This window comes from Bubalus bubalis, chromosome 13, assembly GCF_019923935.1.
Source record: "Bubalus bubalis isolate 160015118507 breed Murrah chromosome 13, NDDB_SH_1, whole genome shotgun sequence".
Taxonomy (NCBI): domain Eukaryota; kingdom Metazoa; phylum Chordata; class Mammalia; order Artiodactyla; family Bovidae; genus Bubalus; species Bubalus bubalis.
Window position 1 is genome coordinate 69169750 of NC_059169.1, and position 22720 is coordinate 69192469.

General features: G+C 40.5%; 1 protein-coding gene across 7 annotated transcripts in view; it reads right to left on the reverse strand.

Moving 5' to 3' along the window:
- RNASEH2B (ribonuclease H2 subunit B) overlaps positions 1-22720 on the reverse strand; it is a 76702-nt gene that overhangs the window by 48623 nt on the left and 5359 nt on the right. For 5 of the 7 annotated variants that reach the window (XM_044926797.2, XM_044926795.2, XM_044926796.2 and 2 more), the window contains exons 2-3: positions 4084-4155; positions 2050-2157 (exon numbers count right to left, since the gene is read on the reverse strand). In XM_044926797.2, the coding sequence (XP_044782732.1) occupies positions 2050-2157; positions 4084-4155 (180 nt within the window). Of the gene's footprint in view, positions 1-2049; positions 2172-4083; positions 4156-6263; positions 6394-22720 lie in introns of those variants that run through there. The other 2 variants (XM_025262968.3, XM_025262969.3) reach the window with 2 other exon arrangements.

Consider the following 22720-nt stretch of genomic DNA (forward strand, 5'->3'; position numbering starts at 1 on the left):
TCATTTATCTCCATACTTACTGATTTGGTTTCAGGAAACATGTACTGATTTTTATTCTCTAACACTGCAACCCAACTATACAGCCAAGAAATTCTAACCCTAAGTTATATACGTGAATACATTTCATAGTATGTTTAAAGAAAAAAATTAAGGACATAATTTTATATGATGACCCTGCTGCTGCTAAGTCACTTCAGTCGTGTCCGACTCTGTGCGACCCCATAGACGGCAGCCCACCAGGCTCCCCCGTCCCTGGGATTCTCCAGGCAAGAACACTGGAGTGAGTTGCCATTTCCTTCTCCAATGCATGAAAGTGAAAAGTGAAAGTGAAATCGCTCAGTCGTGTCCCGACTCCTAGCGACCCCATGGACTGCAGCCTACCAGGCTCCTCCGTCCATGGGATTTTCCAGGCAAGAGTACTAGTTAATGATTTTTTTTTTAAGTAGAAGGAAGTTTATGAAAACAATCTATCAGAAGCTCTAAGCCCAGTTTATATGAGACATCTATTATATTCAGAAATTAGAAACAGGTTTCTCAATCTGAAAACAATATCCTAGTGGCTATTCTTAAAAACAGCTCCTTCTTCAAGGTTATGTTTAAAAAGAAGACTATGAAAAAAAACAGGTACCTTTGTTGAGAACCAAAAACTAAAAAAAAAAACAAAAAACAACAAAGTCTATTAAAAAAACAGCAGGTACCAACTCAAGACAGTTCAGAAGAGGTGATCAGTCACTGCCTCTGAGTGTTTTCCAGTTTCATATGGATGTTACTGTGTCTATGCAGCTAAACCCAAAGGCAAGTATATTACACCAGAAGCTGGAACTCTCATGTATTATCAAATGAAAAACAATAAAAGGGAACAATAAAAAGGAATGTACACTTGGCACCTACCACAGTCTACCATTGCCTTTTCACACCTGAAAACCACTTCAAATGTTCTCATGCACACAGGTATATGAAATTCACAGCCAGCAATAAACCCTTCTTCTGATGCCTTACAAGAAAGGTCAAGAGGCCTTTCAACCTTAGCACTAGGTGGCGGCTTAGACACTCGACAGAAAGAAGGGGCTTAGGAAGCAACGGAAACAAGATAAAGGAACAGCGGGAACTGAGATGGCCTCAACCACCCCAGGACAGCCCCCTTCCCACCCAAGCAACAGAAAAAATGAGACAGCAGGAACTGAGATGGCCTCAACCACCCCAGGACACTCCCCCCACACACACCCCTGGCACCCCAGAACTGTCAGGGCTACATTTGGTATCCTGTCTCCTTCAGAGTCCACAATGACCCAAAACAAAGGAAAACGGAGAGAAACTGGGTGTTGGGTGTGTGTGTTGGGGGGTAGGGTGAAAGTGAGAGTCATTCAGTCTTGTCTGACTCTTTGTGACCCCTTGGACTATACAGTCCATAGAATTCTCCAGGCCAGAATACTGAAGTGGGTAGTCTTTCCTTTCTCCGGGGATCTTCCCAAACCAGGGATTGAACCCAGGTCTCCCGCATTGCAGGCGGATTCTTTACCAGCTGAGCCACAAGGGAAGCCCAGGGGATAGGGAGGGTGGGGAGCTGCAAAGGTAATTTATATGACAAAGCATTCAAAAATATCTTTGTTCTATTCTACTCTACTTTATCGATAGAAGCTATATCAGTATCCATTTGCAATGGAAATAAGATGTTAAAAAACTTGAAGAATCTCAAAAGTGGCTAAAAGAAGAGCAAAGAGTTTCAGTCAACTGTTCAGTGTGTTCTCCATCAAAAGTCATCTTACTTCTGACTCAGGGTGTGACAGTGTTTTAGGAGAAAAAAATCAGAGTTATTATTAATAGCTAAAAATTTCCTGCCACCTACCTAAGACACAAAATTGGTGATCTAAACTTGTTCAAACCATCTTTCCTTTCTCCTTGATCAAACCCTGCTCTGATGCCAGAAACAAAAAAACAACTCTGGACTAGACTCCAAGCCAGGCGGACTGACTCAGACTTCCATGCATGAAGGATGGCAAAGTCAGTGTATGTGTTTAGTTAATGGAAATATATACACTAGTCACTTACCTGATTGAACTGATTCATTTATAAACCAAGAATGGTTTTTTTCCTTGAAAACTTTTATTTCAAACAGCTGCGGTAGACACATGTTGAACAAGTAAATGGTTCCTTCCCCTGTTAAGACAAATCTGTTTTTTATTTGTTAAGTTTTCACACACACATACACACACTCAAAAGACTAATAGTTCTGAGGAATGTTCCTAATATGAACATAAACATACATATACAGTCTATACAAAGTTACTCCAAGGAAAGCTTGTAGCTATTACACACAAATGCTTGTTTCCCAGCTCTGTAATCCTCACTGAACTTAGACCAATAAATACAAAAGGACAAATCATTTATCTTAACGGCTCCAAAGCCTCTCATTGAGTCCTCTATCACTCCTAAGCCACCCAAACCCAAATGGCTCGGCCAGATGAACTGAGCTGGCCTGTCGGGGGTTGCAGCCTCCCACACCGAGGGACGAGACGGGGTCCACACACCCTAGAGGGGTGGCCCCCGGGAGGAAGGCCAGGCCCCACGACCGCAGCACACTTTTGGCCGTGAGGAGTGAGGAGAGCCACGCCCAACTAGATGAAAATCTCCCTTTCCTCAGTCCCCAAGAAAAGGACCAGTAGAAGGGGTGAGGACTGCACACATCTGCGTGCATCCGAATGAATCCCTTCAATGCAGGAATTTCCTTCCAAACACAGCACAGTCGGGGCCCTGCATTAGAATCTATCTCAACCACATCTGGGCGCGTGCCCCTGGGGAAGCGCAGCCACCCTTTCTGTGTCTGTTTCCACGCCTGTAACGGGGGAGCAATACTCAACTGCCTCACCAGAGATTTTTTTTAAGGATTAAAAAGAGAATATGGACACGTAAAGCTCCTAGCAGAGCACATAAGTTAGTGCTCAGCAAAGGTTAGCCTTTATCTTTCCATAGTCAGTAAAGCAAAGTGTTGTCCATGGACATTCAGAATTTTCCAGGAAGCCTGGCTTTTATTTGTATTTTACCTTTGTTAAATGCTTCACTGGCTAAGACGTCGCTTGCAAAAACACTTCACACCTCATCTTACATTTATGCATACTAAGGAATTCCAAATAATATAGCTGACCAATTACATCCAATTTCGTTTTGAGGAAAAGGAAACTGGAATTTCTGCCTCTCTTGCTACTTCTATTTACAAACACGGCACCGCCCGCTGATGTCTCTTGCTTTCACTATTCAGTATGACAGTCCCCAAGAGGACGACCTAATCTGCTAAATATCAGATAGCTATTTAAAACCTTGTAAAATGAAGAAGAATCTTATAAATCTTGTAAAATAAACTGATGGAAAAACAATTTCACAAAGATAAATGTCATCAATATCACCATATATTTAGTGTATTTTATACTTTTGCCTAAAAATGATAAGACAAAGAAAAATACACTGAGTGTAGAGTTAAAATTATTCCTGATAAAATGTGTATTTCCTCAAAATACAATGTTTTTTAATGAAAAAAAAAAATCACCCTTGACAGGAAATATATATATATATATATATATATACTACTTTTTGGTCTGAACAAAATAAGGGAAGTACAGCTAAAAATGAAAGTATTCAAAACCTTGGTATGTCCAGTAAAAGCCTCCCCTGCCCCTTTTTTAAACTCAGGTTATTTATTTTACTTTATAACATAAGTATAAATAGAATCTTATATTGGATAACTACTTTAAGAAAAGCTGGCTTTAAAAGGCCAAGGAAAACTCATCTGTCTTTAGAGAGAAATCAAACATGCTCTGCTTTTTTGTTTTGCCAGCATTTCTGATGAATAAACAGTTCTATGGATTAAAATTACGAAGAAATTTTAAAAAATGTTCGGGTCAAGTGAATTATCTTAGAAGACTGGTTATGTCATTAGCTTGCTTTTGTCATCATGTAATATTGTTTTACCTTTAAAAGCTAGACAGGAAGAAAAAACATGAGAAGACAAATAAATGTACACACTTTTCAGCCACAACGTTTTAAAAATGTTCAAGTTATCAGAGGAGAAGGGAGGAGAGGGGCACCTACCTGAACATGGGTTAGCCAGTTTTACAAACACAAGCCCACTCTTCATCTTCTTTGAAGCATCCTTCAAATATTCTGGAAAGAAATACGTTGTAAAATTAGAAGACCGCTGCTTTGTTGCTCACTTTGCTCTTTTTCCTTCTTCTCTTTATATGATTTTTCTTTCTAAAAATCTTAGCTCTGTTCTATTGCTTACAAACTGTGTGATCTTGTGCAAATTACCAATTTCTCTGTGAAGTGCAGTGGAATCTAAGGTAGTTTTAATTTACTTCTGGGAGAAGTGACGAGGAGCAGGACTCAGATGGCCGGCTTAAAGCTTGGCTCAACCACCTGATTGCTCTGTCATCTCAGGCTAGATTCCTCATGTCCTGTCTCAGGTGTCACATTCATAAAAGGATGATGATGGACGGATACCTGCCCTTCAAAGGATTAAATGAGCTAATCTGTTGACAGTTCTTAACAAATTCAGACAAACAGAAACCCATAATAAATGATAGCTTTTATTACTTTAATTATTTTATTGTTATTATTATTAAGAAATAGAACATTTAAAAGATAAATATTTCCCAGAAACTTATGTTTTTTGTCCCTAATTATGATTACCTAACTCACGTTCTCTGCCCATTTTTTTAGTAAGACATTTATATTTACTACCTTATTAAGAGTCTTTATACAGTAAGGATATTAAACTCAGTTTTTAGTCATTTTTTTAGGGGGCAGGGGAAGGGGCTGCATGGTGTGGCTTGCAGGATCTGTTCCCTGACCAGGGATTTGACCTGGGCCAGAGCAGCAAAAGTCTCCAATCCTAACCAGTAGGCCACCAGGGAGCTCCCTGTTTTTAATGATTATTTTGCCACTTAGGAGATAAAAAAAATCTTTGTGTAATCTCATCAATATTTTCCTTCATGGTCATACCTTTTGTGTCATACTTAGTCCTTCTCTTCCTCAAGACTACCTAAATTGCCTTATTTTCTTCTAATGCTTTTAAATTATATTTAACCTATTTGGAATACATCCCCTATAAAATAAGAGGAGGAGATTTCCAATTTTCACTTTTGCAGTGAGTTGTCTGCTTGTCTCCACATCATCTACTGAGTGCGCACGTGCTAAGTCGCTTCAGTCGTGTCCAACTCTTTGGGACCCTCATGGACTGTAGCCCACCAGGGCTCTTCTTCCATGGGGTTTTCCAGGCAAGAATACCAGAGTAGGTGGCCATGCCCTCCTCCACATCCACTGAATAACCTAAGCTAAATGTTTAAGACACATTTATAAGTCTGTTTGCGGAATGGCAACCCACTCCAGTGTTCTTGCCTGGAGAATCCCAGGGACGGGGGAGCCTGGTGGGCTGCCATCTATGGGGTCACACAGAGTTGGACACGACTGAAGTGACTTAGCAGCAGCAGACACTGTACTTTGACCCACGAGTCTGTGGCTGTATTAGCATTAGTATTTCAATATCTTAATTACTGTAGCTTTAAAAGACAAAACTAATACAGTTATGTAAAGTTTAAAAATAAAATTTAAAAAAAAAAAAGACATGTTAACATCTGCTGAGCTAAATCCTCTCAGTGCTTTCTCTACAATATTTTAATGTCAAAGTTTAAATCACTTAGATTAAAACATAAAAACCATGACAATTTTATTTATAGCATTCTCACATATTTTCAGTGGTGTATTTAAACCCATTGAAAGAATCTCTCTCCAGAAGGAACCAAGGGACCCTGATTAACAAGGGAGCAATAACCTGCCAAAGAGTGAATCAGAGAACTGTGGGGAAGGAGAGGGACTCAGTCACATTTACTTTCTACAGCCCCCTCTTTATTCCACTTCAGATCTTCATGAACTTAAGCATAGCAAACATGTTTAGAAACTAAACATGTTTAGTTTCTAAACATGTTAGTTTCTAAACTAACTAGCTTACGTAATAAATGGTCTAAATACAACATTTTTCTCAATAGTGACAAATATACAAACAACATCAACAACAAAAAACTCCTAATTTTGAGACTTTTACTTGCAACCAAATGGAATAAAAGAAACCCAATTTAACAACCAAAAACAAAAGCAAAAAGGACAAAAATAGGCAAAACAACTATTTTCAAAACACTGAGGATGAGGCGATGCAGGAGAGTGATCTCTGAGAGATGAGAAACAAACGAGGGGAGCTTGTCGCCCCAGCTTACTGCCATGAGAGGGCTTCCAGGCCACGGTGCAGAATGGGAGGTCCCGGCTGAAGCCCGGCGGACTCCCTGAGCTGAAGAGGAGTGGAGAGTTCTCAGGACGCCACGGCTAGAGTTCCCAAGTCAGGAAAGGAGCAAGCTACAAGCAGAGAAAACCCCGGAGACCTGCAAAGGGTACACAGCTCGAACATTCAACAGAGTACTGCTCAGTGCGTGCACGGATCTGCCAAAGGGTAGGAGAAAAACCGGCCGAACAGATTAGAGGGAACAGTACCCCAGATTCACATGGGGTCCTACACTGAGCCTATTTCCAGGCAGACTGGAGAACCTTACAATTCAGAAGACACCGGGTACAGCACTCCAAAGGGTCTTGCCTCGGTGGTAAGGGGTCAACAGCCCTTGACGGAATGCTGCCAGTCCCACCGAACGAATTCTAAAAGCAGGACCTAAGAGAATCAACTGTTTCAAGTATCTCCACTATGTCCTAGAATGAAGCTTGAGGTTATTTATAGGAATACAAATACATTCATTTGGCAAAAAGGTAAAAGTCATAATGTCTGGTTGTCTAATCAAATATTATTTGGCATTCAAAGAAGCAAAAAATGTGAGCCACAATGAGAAAAAAAAATAAAGAAATCAGTTACTGAGAGGGGGTACTGATGTTACATACAGATGTTAGAATGTAGAGATAAAAGAATTAAAAACAGTATTCCTCATGTACTAAAAAAGCAGAGACATAGAAGATTTTTTTAAGACCCAAGTTGAGATGAAAAATATACCAGATGCAATTAATGGCAGAATAAAAGGTTAATAAACTTGAAGACACAGCAACAGAAACTATCTAAAATGAAAATGCAGAAAAAAAGAAAAGAACTAAAAATAAAATATTAGCAAACTGTGGGATAAGTTCAAGGACCCCAATAATACATGTGCGATTGGAGCTCCTGAAAGAGAAGAGGGAAGAAACAAGAAACTTGGAGAAAGTACGGCAGAATATTTTTGAATTTGATGAAAACTATAAACCTAAACATTCAAAAAGTTCAATAAACCCAAAGCACAAGAAACAGGAATAAAACTATGCATCAGAATCAACAGTTCAAAACCAGTAATAAAGAAAACATCTTAAAAGCAGAGAGAAAACAATGACACTATGTACTGAAGCACAAAGTTTAAAATGAGCAATTTATTATTGGAAACAATGTAAGGCAGAAGATAATGGAGAAAGGTCTTTAAAATATGAAAAGAACACATGATGAAACCACAGAAAATACCCTTGAAAAGTGGAGGTGGTCAATAGATTATTTCAGACATACAAAGGCTGGAAAAAATAGTCATCAACGGACCCACGCAACAAGGAAAGCTAAGGGAAGTTCTGCTAGAAGGAACAGGAAACCCCAGGAAAATACAAATCTAAACAAAGGAATGAGGAACACTGGTAATGGTGACTGCAGGGGTAAATAACTTTTTTTATTAATTAAATCTCTTTAAAGATCACTGGCTAAACAAAAATAACAATTTAGGGCAGCAGGGTTTATAAGCTATGTATAAATGAAATATACAACATTAATAGGGAGAAATGAAAACACACCACTGTACGTTTCTTGTACTATATGTGGGGTGGTGTTACATCACTTGAAGGTAGATGTAATCATTTAAATATGTGGACAGTAAACCCAAAAGCGCCAGTAAAAACTACAAAACAAAAAAATGCTATCATTAAAAAGACAACAATGGGGATGAAACAGAATCATAAACAGCACTGAATTCAAAAGAAGGCAGAAAGGGAGTTAAAGCAGTACAAAGAACGGATGAAACGAAAACAAACAGCAAAATGAGAGACTCAAACCCAAGCATATCGATAATCACATTCAAGGTAAATGGAGTGAACATTCCATTGAAAGGGCAGAAACTGTCAGACTAGATAAACAAGTAAGATAAAATTATATGCTCCCTATAAGAAACACATTTTATATAGAGAGACACATGTTGATTAAAAGGAAGAAGAATGAGTGTGGTTATCATGCTAAACTAATTAAAGAAGAGATGCAACGGCTCTGTTAATAACAGACAAAAGATATGGCCAGGGATAAAGAAGGCCGTTTCATAATGATGGAAGGATCAGGAGGATACCCAGATGTTCAGTTACACACACAGAGAGCTTTAAGATACACAGAGCAAAAACTGATAGAACCGTTTGCCCTACCTCTAATCCTGGGCAACTGCTAATCCGTTCTCCATCTCGAAAATGCTGTCATTTTGAGAATGCTATGTAAACGGAACCATACAGATTCGATTTTAAGAAATCTTTAAGGCTTTCTTTTCTGCAGCTTACAAAAACGTAAAGGATAAGGGTTAGCACTGTTAACGACGTTTCCAGGAGACTACAGCAGGTCGTGGTCTCCTCTCCTTCCCCCTCCTGCCTGCTGTTTCTCACTTCCCCGGCTCACATTTCTTCATTCTGTCTTAAGGCAGAGAAAAGGTGACCTCTCTTTTTCAGCAAGACAGACTTTATTTTGGTATGACAGTACATATTTCAACTTTAACTTGGCAGATTATTATTGATTCTTGTTTCTTTCTGTTTTTCAACTGAAAACTTTGCTTTTAGTGATGCCTGCCAGTTCTCCACCTTTCCCTTTCCCTCCCAGAGCTTAAAAGAATCAAACTTTACAAATATCCAAAATCTAAAAAAGATATTTTTAATAACCATTCAAGGGAAGCAGTGTTTCTATTTTTCCCAGGAAGAGCAGTAAGTCCAGAGGATTAGCTATAGCCTAACATGTCAGACTATAAGAACTCTGGAATTACTAAGTACAAATAAATACTGACATTAATGTGTTCTGCTGCAAATGCCAGAGTTCTCTGAAATATGCTTTAAGATATATTAATGTAGATAACAGTGAAATGTCTGTGTAATGGGGGAAAAAGTCATCTTTTCTCATCTAGAGCTAACAAAACAACTTATTGGATGTAATCTTTCAACACAGAATTCCAAGTAAGATGTTATTATACTCTTTAACTAAAATACAGAATGCATTTCAAAATTCATCTCTCCTGTTCAATTTATTCATTTATTTGTTAATTACTGGTTAGTAAAAAGACCCAGGTCCTGCCCATGGGGAGTGTTTGGATGTCCTATGGAAGAGACATATCTTGAATCAAATCATCACAGAAATGTAGACTGCAAACGTAACAACTGCTGAGAAGAAGGAATATGTGGACTATGAGGTCTTATGACAGGATATAACACAGATAAGGAGGTCTGGGAAGGAAGGCTTCCTGTGTGTAACACTGGTTGAGTCCCTTGCTTTGATGCCTAAGAGTTCAAAGGAAGTATATTTTCACTCTACCAGTCAGACATTCCGTTGGCTTTGGGGCCAAATCCAGTGTATAGGCAGGTTTTGTTTGATATACACATTAAAAAAAAAATTGAATTAGGTGCCAATATTTGGAAATCAGTTAATTTTACATCAGATATAGTCTCCCTAAACACTAAAAAAAAAAAAAAAAAATTATTAGGCAAAGATTTTGCCTTGTACTATCAAAACACCTGGCAACAACAAAGATTTTGTTAAAGGGCAGCTCCCACTGTCTAGTTTCCCTTAGTCCTCCAAGGCATCTGTACACTCATCTCATGGCTGGATGCTTATCAAACGCCATGTCTGTGCTCACTAAACTGCACCATTCTCATTTTCTAGATTTTAGGTACCTACAGCAAAGATCAGATGCTGACTAAATAACCATTTAGTAATAAACACTACCCTCTTATTGAAACCCATTCTATTACCAATTTGACTATCCGAGGCACTGAAGATAGAGCCGTGAATGAAACAACCCCGCAGAAAAAAACTGCATTTCAGACGCCCCTTCATCTTCCTTCTCCCAAGTCCCTCAAGCCTCTGCCCTGTGTCTCATAATCCAGTCCTACAGGGCAGGAGGTAGGACTCAGATCTGAGAGGCCCCGTGTCCAGAACTGCACGGTCAAACACAAATAAAATGCGTCCCATAAATATGAGCCACAAATGCAATTAAAAATTCTCTAGAAGCCACATTAAAAATACATAAAATAAATTTTCAGTGATATATTTAACCCAATGTATCTAAAATATCTTTACTTCAGTACATAAAAAATATGAAATATGTTAGCTGTGGGGATTTTTTTATGGATGCCCTTTAACAGACCACGAAAGTTTCCTATTCCTAATTTTTTGAGTGTTTGTAATCATGAAAAGAGTATTTTCTTGAATATTTTTCCTATGGCTACTGAGATGATTATGTGGTTTGGGGCCTTTTTTTTTTCTGAAATAATATATTACATTAAGTGATTTTGGTATGTTGAACCAACCTTATATCCCTAGGACAAATCCTACTTGGCATGATGTATAATCCTTTTTACACACTCCTGGATTTCATTTGTTACTTTTTGAGAATTTTTGCATCTATGTTCATAAGGGATAGTCTGTACTTTTCTTATGACATCTTTGTCTGGTTTGGTATGAGGGTAATATTGGCCTCACAGAGTGAATTGAGAAGTAGTCTTTCTTTATCCATTTTTGGAGAAAAGCTTGTAAAGAGTTGGTATTAATTTGTTCCGTGTTTAGGTTTTACCAGTGAAGCACTCTGGGACTGGGGTTTTTTCTATGGAATAGTTTTAATTTACTAATCTAATCTCTTTACCTGCTGTGTGTATGTAATGTCACTTTAATCATGTCCAGCTTTTGGCGACGTTATGGACCATAGCCCACGAGGCTCCTCTGTCCATGGGATTCTCCAGGAAAGAACACAGGAGTGGGTTGCCATGCCCACCCCCAGCAGATCTTCCCGACCCAGCGATTACATCATCTCTCTGCCATGTCTGCAGTGGCAGGTGGGTTCTCTACCATTAGCTCCACCTGGGAAGCCCCTTTACCTGCTGTGTGCTCAGCCGCTCAGTTGTGTCAGACTCTTTGTGATCCCATGGACTGTAGCCCGCCAGGCTCCTCTGTCCATGGGATTCTCCAGGCAAGAACAGTGGAGTGGGTTGCCATTTCTTATTCCAGGGGATCTTCCCGACTCAGGGATCGAACCCACGTCACTTGCATCTTCTGCACTGGCAGGTGATTCTTTATCACTAGTACCAGCTGGGAAGCCCTTTATCTGCTACAGGTCTGTTCAAATTGTCTATTTCTTCTTGAGTCCATTTTTGTAGTTTATGCTTTTCTAGGAATTTATCTATTTCATCTAAGTTATCTACTTTGTTGGTTGTTCACAGTATTCCCTTATGTTCCTTTTTTTATTTCTATAAGATCAGTAATGGTGCACTGGCTTTCATTCCTGATTTTACTGATACACAGTAATTTTAATTTTCTTTTTCTTGGTCAGTCTAGCTAAAGATTTGCAAAATTCTGCTGGTCTTTTCAAAAGGGCCACTTTTGTTTTCATTGATTTTGTGTGTGTGTGTGTTGTTTTTCTCTCATCTTTATTTCTTCCCCTCTATTACTTTGGCCACCTGATGTGAAGAGCTGACTCATTTGATAAGACCCTGATGCTGGGAAAGATTGAGGGCAGGAGGAGAAGGGGACAACGGAGGATGAGATGGCTGGATGGCATCACCGACTCGATGGACGTGAGTCTGAGTGAACTCTGGGAGTTGGTGATGGACAGGGAGGCCTGGCGTGCTGCGATTCATGGGGTGGCAAAGAGTCGGACACGACTGAGCGAATGAACTGAACTGATTGCTTGGGTGTCAGTTTGTTCTTCTTTTTCTAGTTTCTTGGGATGAAAGATTAGGTTACTGACTTGAGATCTTTCTTCTTTTTTAATATAGGCATGTACAGCTAAATATTTTGCTCTGAACACCACTTTACTTGCATTCCTATGTCACTGTGCTTCATTTTCTTTCATTTCAAAGTACTTTCTAGTTTCCTTTCTAATTTCTCCCTTGATTCACTGATTATTTAGAAGCATGCAAACTTAAAATTTCCACATATTTGTGAATTCCCCACATTTTCTTCTATTAATTGCCTATGTCACGTCACTATCTTTAGAGAGCACACGTTGTGCAATTTCAGTCCTTTGAAATCTATTGAGGTTTGTTTTATGGTCTCGAATATGGTCTGTTCTGGAGAATATTGTTGAATGAGCATTCTACAGATGTCTCTTAGATCTTACTGGTTTATAGAGCTGGCCAAATCTTCTACTTCCTCAATGATCTTCCTCCTGGTTGTTTTGTCCGTATTGAAATGGGTGACTGAAATCTCCCACTATTACTGTTCAAATTTCCGTATCACCCTTCAATTCTGCCAGGTTTTGGTTCGTGCATTTTGGGGCTCTGTCATTAGGTCATATGTTTATAACTGTTATAGCTTCCTAATTATCATTATAATGCATCCCTCTTTCTGTCCAATAACAAGGCTTTAAAGTCTGTATCATCTGATATTAGTACAGCTGCTTCAGTTCTCCGTTGGTTACCATTTACACGGTGTATCTTTTTTATCCATTTACTTTCAACCTGTTTGTGTCTTTGACTCTCAAGTGTGTGACCTGTAGACAGCACACAGTTGGATCACGTTCCTCCCTCTCCACCTTTTTAATAGGAATGTTTAATACATTTACTGCCTGCAAGAGTCTCTGCTTGTGGGCAAGGACAGCTGAAGTGGCTATACTAAAAGCTTTTCAAAGTCTTTTACGGATATTTTATTCTCATATCTTCCTTTTAAGTTTTGGGTCAGGTTCTTATTTCCACAACTGCTACTGACCCCTCAGCAGCTGAGTATCAGTTGCCACTGATTGTTTTTGACAAAGGCCCTGAGGACTGGGTTTTCCTGCAGATCAAGTTCTGAGCTCCAGTCAGGTCAAGCGACAACAATGAAACAGGGCTTTTCCAGGGAGTTGGACAACAGGTCAAATAGGGACAATGCTTTGGGAATGGCCTTTTTTTTCTTTTTGAGGCGCCCCAGCAAGCCCTGCCCATCCAGTGGCTGCAAGCCTGCTGGTTTTCAAGGTTACTGCAGACCTGAGCAGAGAGACATGGGAGCAGTTCAAGTTGCAATGCCACAAACCCTGCTCAATGAGATTCAGCAGTTTTTCTCGAACAAATACTCCTCAGATTGTTGGAAGCCTTTGGCAAATTTCAAGAGTTCTGAAATAGCTGATTTTGGCCATCTCTGCCAATGTTTTCACTGCTTAAGGAGAGATGGATCTACCACCATCAGATTGTGAAGGCTTGGTATGAAAAAACAACTCACAACTCATATTGCTACAATGCTTAGTTGATAATTTTGTGTGTGTGCCTGAAGCACACAAAGTTACTTTTGACTCTAAACTAAAGGCTGTGTCACAGATTCAGAGTTTAAAATTTTTCATTTAAATTAGGAAAATCCTGGGTCATCCCATGGGCTAGTCCCTCACCTATCAAGCTTGAAATCTCCGTTTTTTCCTTTAACTTTTGTGTGTACCTTCAGCACAGATGGAAGACAGCTGAATTAATTAAGGAAGAAAAAAAATCTGCTTTTAGAATAGTCGGAAAGAATCAGAAAAGTAGGAGTGTAAAGAAAGGTTTTCCTCTATGAACTATTTTTAATTGATATCTATTTCTTTAATCATGTCAGCACAGAAAGAACACAAGGTCTTAAGTCAGACAGATCCATATTCTATTCCTAGCTCCTCTTCTTACTCAGCAGTGCAGCCTTGGGCAAGATATTCAATCTCTTGTACCTCACTTATTTCATTTACAAAATGGGCACAATAATTATTTTATAGGTTTTTGTTAGGCTTAACTAAATGTGAAACTGCCTAGAACATGCAATAAGCACTCAATTAAGAATCAGTTTCCTTGCTCTTAACTCTGTGGAAACATTTAGAGTGTGCTAGAAATATTCAGGTCAAAATATAAAAGTCAAGAATCCAAGCACAGAACTGACCAAAGGGCCTAACAATTAGCTTTCCAAGAGGAGGCTAAATTAGTACCAGTAGAGGTATATCTTAGAGATATTGTGGGTTCAGTTCTAGACCACTGTAATAAAGGGAATATTGCAATTAAGTGAGTCACACAAATTTTTTGGTTTCCCAGTGCACATTAAAGTTATGTCTATTAAGTGTATAATAGCATTATGCCTAAAAAAGTATAATTTAAAAATATTTTATTGCTAAAAAAGCTATCATTTGCTCTTTCAGTCATAATCTTTTTGCAAGAGTAATATCAAAGATCATTGATCAACATTAACAAATACAACAAGAATGAAAAAGTTTGAAATACTCTAAGAATTACCAAATGTGACAGAGGCATGAACTGAACAAATGTTGTTGGAAAAATGGTGCTAATAGACTTACCCAAAGCAGAGTTGCCACAAACTGTTAATTAAAAAAAGAAAAGAAAAGAAATGCAGTAACTGCAAAGCACAGAAAGCAAAACACAACAAAATTGTGCCTGTATAGTCTTCGCTGCTGGCTCAGTGGTAAAGAATCTGCCTGCAAATGCAGGAGACACAGGAGATGCGGGTTCAATCCCTGGGTGGGGATGATCCCCTGGAGAAGGAAATGGCAATCCACTCCAGTATTTTTGCCTGGAGAAGTCCATGGACAGAGGAGCCTGGCGGACGTGGGGTTGCAAAAGAGTTGGACACAACTTAGCAACTAAACAACAAAAACATATTCAACAAACCAGAACGCAAAGCATTTTATGTGCAAAAATGAGGATAACATATGTTAAATACTCAGCAGTTTCTGGCACATGCAATGTGCTTGATAAATGTTACATGAATGTGTTGTTTGATTTTAGGAAAATTTCTCAGTAAGAAATGATAAAAGAAACTTTTTATATTTAATGAGCCAAACTTCATTTATATAGAATATTTACTCATGTGAAACACCTTCTAAAACTATGCTGAGTAAAATAAGACTTCACATTATATTGTTTAAAAAGTAAGCTTTACTCTTTCTTTTTTTGACTGTTTTCTCTTACATAAGAGGTGACATCATAAGCCAAGCTGGCTAAAACTGTTTTCACAAAAACAAAAAATTCAGACAAATCAGAAGCAGGTACTGAGTCTTTTGTGCCACTTCAGGTTCAATAATATCTTAAACTTCCCCCTTATCTCAAGCCCTGCCACTTAAGTTTCTTATGTCTAACCAATTCCACATAGTTTCCTTATGGTCTCCGTCTTCTCTGTAAAGATCCAATTTTATGTCTCACTGCTGCTGCTGCTGCTGCTGCTACTAAGTCGCTTCAGTCGTGTCCGACTCTGTGTGACCCCATAGACGGCAGCCCACCAGGCTCCCCCGTCCCTGGGATTCTCCAGGCAAGAATATTGGAGTGGGTTGCCATTTCCTTCTCCAATGCATGAAAGTGAAAAGTGAAAGTGAAGTCACTCAGTCGTGTCCGACTCTTAGTGACCCCATGGACTGCAGCCTACCAGGGTCCTCCGTCCTTGGGATTTTCCAGGCAAGAGTACTGGAGTGGGGTGCCATTGCCTTCTCCATTGTGTCTCACTGGCCACCATCAACTCTACCAGCAAACCTTCCATCTGTTTACCATCCTGATCTAAACCCCTCAACAGAAAGGGAACTCTGATTACTACTTTCCTGACATGTAAACTTTAAAGAAAACATACAATGACACAGAGACAACTGTGTACAGTAAATGTAAAATAATAGCTCATTTGTATGCAGCATTTATACCAAACAACATCCTTAATAACATGGGCTTCCCTGGTGGCTCAGCAGTAAAGAATCTGCCTGCAATGCAGGAGCTGCAGGAGATGCAATTTCAATCCCTGGGTCAGGAAGATCCCCTGGAGGAGGGCACGGCAACCCACTCCAGTATTCTTGCCTGGAGAATCTCATGGACAGAGGAGCCTGGCGGGCTACAGTCCACAGGGTCACAAAGAATCGGACACGACTGAAGCAACTGAGCACGCAGATATGCATACGCACATATACATATACATAATATACTTCCATGCTGCTACTGCTAAGTCGCTTCAGTTGTGTCCGACTCTGTTCGACCCCATAGACGGCAGCCCACCAGGCTCCCCTGTCCCTGGGATTCTCCAGGCAAGAACACTGGAGTGGGTTGCCATTTCCTTCTCCAATGCATGAAAGTGAAAAGTGAAAGTGAAGTCGCTCAGTCGTGTCCGACTCTTAGCGACCCCACGGACTGCAGCCTACCAGGCTCCTCCACCCATGGGATTTTCCAGGCAAGGTACTGAAGTGGGGTGCCATTGCCTTCTCCAATACCTCCATGAGGTAGGTACAATTTTAACTTCCAATTTTTTAATGAAAAATTTGACGGAAGTTAAGAAACCTGTACAAAGTCATAGAGCTATTCAGCTATACAGAAAGCCAATATTTAAATCAGGCAACAAAATTTTTAAACTATGATACTTTAGAGAAACTCTTAATCTGAAGACTCATCCTTCTTAACTCAGGAAATGAGACGGAAGCTCTGAAGCACAATAATTATCTTGGTATAACTGCTCTCCTGTGACAGTAACAACTCAAATCCCTTTCCTGTCCTTCTTAGAGTCTTCTTGCTGAATCAGCTGCCCTCACTCCAAGCCAGCCTGTACCCCACAATGCCAGGGGTGAAGCAAAAGGAAGAGGAAGGAGGGGAGCAAAGGAAAAGGAGAAAGAGAAAAAGACAGGATCAAAAAACATATAAAAGAAGGATGAGAGAAATCTATCGTGAGATACAAGAAACATCTGGTGATAAAAACAGTTAAGTTTGGTAAAAAAGAAAAAAAAAAAGAAACTGATCTTCCTATTATAATATCCTATGCACAGCTGTATACAGCCCTGCCCCCAATTATCTATGACATTTTAATGCTTAAAAATTAGTGTACAGCACATAATCAAAAGCACAGACTTAACCATTCAGTAATTTTTAATGAATATGTGTAGACGGTGATTTTAGAAAAGAACAGTACATGACAAAACATGTTCATTAGGAAGAAAACAAAGTTCAATATTTACAAGAGGTAACTGACATTGCTTTAAATAAGTGAAAGCAAATTCAGTAGATAACAGTAAATACAAAATATAAAATAATTCAATGTATCAAATCAAGGTATTTTTCAGTTACATGATTATGTTCCTCTCTAAATATTTAATCTGTAATAAAACCATTCAGTAATTTTGAAAGGTTACTTGTAAAGTATTACACAAGCCAAAATGGAACATTATTTTTCATCTGCAGATATTTATCAACTAGTTTTTAAACCTGGCAGCTCTTTCTTATCCCTCTCTTGGTTAAGACAAGTTTCTTCATATCGTTCAAAGACACGAAACAGGGGAAAAGAGAAGAACCACCTTTTTGCCAAGTGTCCTCATGACTTGGAACCCATGGGCATTTGTTCCTGACCCTGTCTGATTTTTGGCACATAGCAGATAAGCGCTGAGCAACACATACCCACTGTTACAGGGAGAAGAGGGAACAGACATCAAAGTGCCACTCATTTTATTTTTAGATATCATATCAAGGCTATTCAGGTTTCTTAAGAAGATCCAGCAGGGGAAAAAAAAAAAAAAGATTATCACTCTCATGCTCATGTAATGCTGTGCTCTAAAATTGGTCTTAGTTCGTTTTCTTTAGACTCCAGCCATTAGAGTATACTCAGATCCACTGGTTCCTTCTGCCTGATAGCCAGAGATATCTCCTTGGGAAGGCTTTGCTAGGACACAAGTATAAGCATGCAAGACAAATCAGCACAGTTTTCAAGCTACTTGCCTGCTTCCAGGAATGCTAATTTCAGTAACCCTTCCCAAGATGTCAGCACTATTATCAAAGAGATCTGGATCATTTTCCCTGCTTTGAAGCTCTCTGCTTGCTCAAACACTACAGGAGGCAAACCAAGAAAAGCTGGAGTGGCATGGACTAGGGAAACAATTTCCTAGTAATGGGTTCCTCTAAGAATATCTTTACATTTTGAAGTTTTGAAAAAAAAAAAAAAGTGCCCAAACCTCCTGAGCCAAGACCATAGGAGATAAAATCTCTTTTCTTTTAAGGCTGACCTATCAGTGGCCATGTTTCTAGGAATGGCTTGTGCATTAAAGAAACCAATGCAGAACTCCAGGTTTGGAGCCACTCAAAGCCACAAAGGTCAGCAACATAAGGAGATGGAGCCGAGGCCTTGAAATACGTGGGACGCAGAGAATCCTGGAGAGGTAGAAAGGATAGACCTGGCCGGGATGTCCAATAACAGCGCTGGTTCATGGAAAGGAGGTGAGTCTGGCTCCTGGTCACCACACTGACAACGGAGGGCACTCAGCCTGGCCCTCCCACTGCCCCCATCGGGGAGAGGACCATCAGCTGCAGGCAGAGTGGCCTTGCACACAGAGCAGGGGGCCTGGAGGACTTGGGAGAGCTGGCGGTCTCTGCCCCTTAACTCCTATTGCGTGTTGGGCAGATTATTTGACTTTTTGAAGTCTTTAAAATGGAGAAAGCCTCTGTGGACTACTTCCCATGGTTGCTGTGAGGGTCAAATACAATAACATACCAGCGTGTATTACCTCAGTGTAAGAGACGGAAGATAAGGGCCTAGCAGATGGGTTTCCTAAAAATGATATAAACCTTGGCAAAGCAAGGAGAGTTGGACACAACTAAAGTGACTGAGCACGCAGGCATTGCCATATCTCTATGCCATTCAAAGACCACCAATTACCAGGACAGGCCAGGTCACGTGTGGCTGAGGCTCCTGGCTGGAGCTGGGTCTCACTGCTGAGTGAAGGCAGGGGCTGGCTCTTGGGCCATCCGCCCTGCACTTTTTCCTTCTTCCAGACAAAGGGGACACCCTCAGCACCCTCTGTGGTCCTCCTCTCCCACCTGCGCTGCTCGTGGAGCTCACAGCTCCTCAGTTACAACTCATGGCAGGTGGAGGCTGGGTCACAAGCAGTCACAGGGAACCGGTCACAAGGCTGTCTTGAAGACAGACAGCTAAGAGAAGGGGGCAGCTTCTGCCAGCCGACACCAGGAGGTTTGAGGCCTGGGTGCAGGGTATATGCAGCCTGTTTCATACAGACTGGAGAAAGTTGGTTTAAGAAGACGAAGTGAACGCTGAGAGAGGCAGACACCCTGGACCTCCGGGTGCTGGGACGCCCTACTCCCGAGGTCTCAGAGCTCTCCACCACCCCGCCACCCCGCCCCACACAGCCGGCCCTTGCCAAGCACACGTGGCCCTGCTAAGGAAGTCCTGAAGAAGCGTAAGTCAGGTTTTCTAACACACCATCAGGATGCGTTGCTCCCACACTAAAGAAAGAGTAATTTCCAGACTAAGGTAGACCCATGGTCCATTCAAACAAGCATCCTACTTATGGCAAACACACCAGGGTTGTTTTCAGGAAACCACACTTGTCCTCAAAAATTCAAGCTCAAATGAAGTCTTTAAAATGGAAGTCTTTGAAGTCTTCCAAAACATCTTAGCCTGGCCACATGTTCACTACGGGTCTGTGAATTTATCTTCACCCTTTTGGCATCTGACTGAATTTTCTGTCTTTGTCCACTCGTAAAGATAATCCATTCCTAATATGTACTGCCTACTCTGCAAAGGGACAATTCTTATTTGGTTGATTTCTTACAGTATAAATAAACTCGTCACAAGCCTCTTCAATGCTCAAAGTATGACCTACAGATTCTCTTTGTCAGCTTATTCATGTCACTGAATTTCTGTCTTTCTCAAAAAAAAGGAAAAAAAAATTTTGGCCCCCTAGAAGATGCCGTGGAGAAGAGAATGGCAACCCACTTCAGTATTCTTGCCTGGAGAATCCCATGGACAGAGGAGCCTGGCGGGCTACAGTCCATAGAGTCGCAAAGAGTCGGACACGACTGAAGTGACTCAGCACACACACACACAGCTCTGCATTAAATCAGTCTAGCCATCTTTCCCTAATGCTATGGAGAAGTATCGTACACAGAGCCACAGAGTACTCTTGTGTAACCTCAATGTCCCTGAGTATTATATCACTGTTCTAGCAAATAAGAGTAAACAGTGAAAGAAAAGCAGGAATAGAAAAATGAGGGGAAAAAATACTACTGGGATTTATTCTATGACACCAACAACACAAAAAGGTTAGAAAAAATACTCCTAAAATTGTTATTTTTGAGTGGCTGGATGATGGACAAATCCCTTTTTTCTGTATATTTTTCTGCATTAGTAAAATTTCTACACTGGCTATGTACCGTCCTAACTTAAAAAATGTTATTGAAAAAAAAAAAACAACACTGGAGAACAATGTGGTTAAATAAAGAGTTAAATGGTCAAAACCGAGGTTAAATGAGCAGCTGGAGACGGCAGAGAGCCCTGTCAAAAGCTGCGGGGACATCAGGCCCTCACAGGAGGATCGACTCTGGCTGAAGAGCCTTCAATGGCCCGGATCCTTGCAGGCTCAGGAGGCAGAAAACGGGCTCAGAGCGGGTCGGAGCCTTTCACCAGAGGGCTCACTCCACTTCAGCAAACAGTCACACCTAGAACAGAAAGGCCCTTCCTTTTAAAGGTATTTTAAAAGTACATATAAAGGACCTCAGAACAAAAAAAGGCTGGAAGGGTCTGGCGGCATATGTGCTTTCAGAGGCGAGCCTACCACTGAGGAACTAATGGGGCCACCGGGGAGAAAGTGCCTGGATCCTCCCCAGCTACAGGCACGAACTGGGCACCCAACACACACTCATATATAAATGACAACAAACTGAGCAACCACGATGCAACGTGCAGGTGCTGGGAGAGGCCCAGAAGGCAGGCTTCCTGCAGGACGTGACACCTGCACGGGGTCAAAGAGATAAGATTTCTTCAACGTTTCTTTGCCAAGCAAAGCATGTGAAAAAGAGTGCTCAGGGGTCCAGGCAGGCACAAATCATGGGCACTCAAAGGAAGAGAAGCTGTGTAACCCCAAAAGAGTGCTAAGTATTTCACTGAGGAATCCAGTAACTAGATAGTAAGAATAAATAGTGAAATCAAGGCAGAGATAGAAAAAAGAACACTGGAATTCATTTTGTGATACACACAAATGGCTTAGCTTCAGGGAAGACAAAGGTGAACCAAGCCTTGAATAAGGGGTAGAATTTGGATGGAAGTAGAAAGGGAAGAAAAAGGACAGTATGAGCAAAGACAAAGGCTGTGGGGAGAAATAGAATGAAAGACATTTGTTCTTTCAGCAAATGTTCATTGCATGCCTCCTCTGTCCCAGGTCTGCATCCCAGCTTGGGGTGCAAGAGGGAGCTGACATTTAATTCAAGCCAACAGACAACAACCCCGTGAGACCAGTACTATTCTCCCCACTGCAGAGATGAGGAAATGGAGGCTTTACAACGAGCAGTTTTTCCAAGGACACAGAGCTCATAAATAGTATACATCTACTTTTAGGTGTGTTTTTATTATAGCCAGGCTTTTGAGAACGTTGATGAACTGTTTGTTTCTTAAAACATGATGGTTAATGCTCAGAGCATAGCGGGGAACCAAGCAGTCCCTATTCTGCTATTCAAGTGAAAAAAAAAAAAATCATGAGCATGTCTTACTTTCCTTTTATGAATTCTTTTCTGCCCTGGAGGATAAATATGTGGGAGTCTTGAGTCCTGACCTACAAACATCCAAGGCCTTTTGGAACAATTGCTAGCAGGACCGGATCAAGCTCTGGAAACCGCCGGATTATACTGACTGGCAACTGATTGAGTCCATTCACTCCAGAACGTGCTCAGAGAGCAAGGGGAGCATGTTCAGTGAGCGGTCATCTGAGAAAGGTCAGCCGGGTTAACTCCAAAAACGTTTCATAAAGTCAAAACCAGATTGAGGATTTGTGTGGAAAATGTTAAACACACCCTGCTGGAAAACTCAGAGACTCCCTCACGGCCATCGGCCTTACTATTCAGTAAATGACGCATCTTCCAGGAACCTGAGCTGAATGATTCGGAGCTGTCGAAAGTCAGCACGTGAACCCACCAGGTTCCCTGTCTCTGGCCAACTTAACACAGGTTGCCTCCAGGTGATCAAGCTCTTCTGGAAGTAGAGAAGCTTTCAGCCCACAAGGTGTAATTCTAAGCACAGACATACATACATGCAAACGGTGTTGACAAAGAACAAAATAACCTGTTTACATTCTTCTGAGGCTAACCATATGCCTTTAGGTAAAAAGAGGAAAAAACTTTTTATTTTTTTTAGGGTCACTGAAAAGTCATTTGGGTCTACAGTAATTCTTTCTTTGCCACATTAAACTTCTACTTTTCAAACAAGAGGTGTTTCTTGTGGGCCTAGTAAGAAAAAGCTATGAGTCTCTAATCAAACGTAATATTAATATAAATTTTCTCCATTATTATAATAGGAAATTCGCTTTTCCTTTTTAATTTCTTTTTTAATCCATTAATTAGAATATAGCTCTAAAGCTTGCAGTCATACAAATCTATTTTTGTGTTTCTTCTGGAGAGACGCATCTGACATTACTATGTGTGATTAACATGGCGCCTGACATGCAAGGGTCATTTCTGTACTTGGAATGTCTAA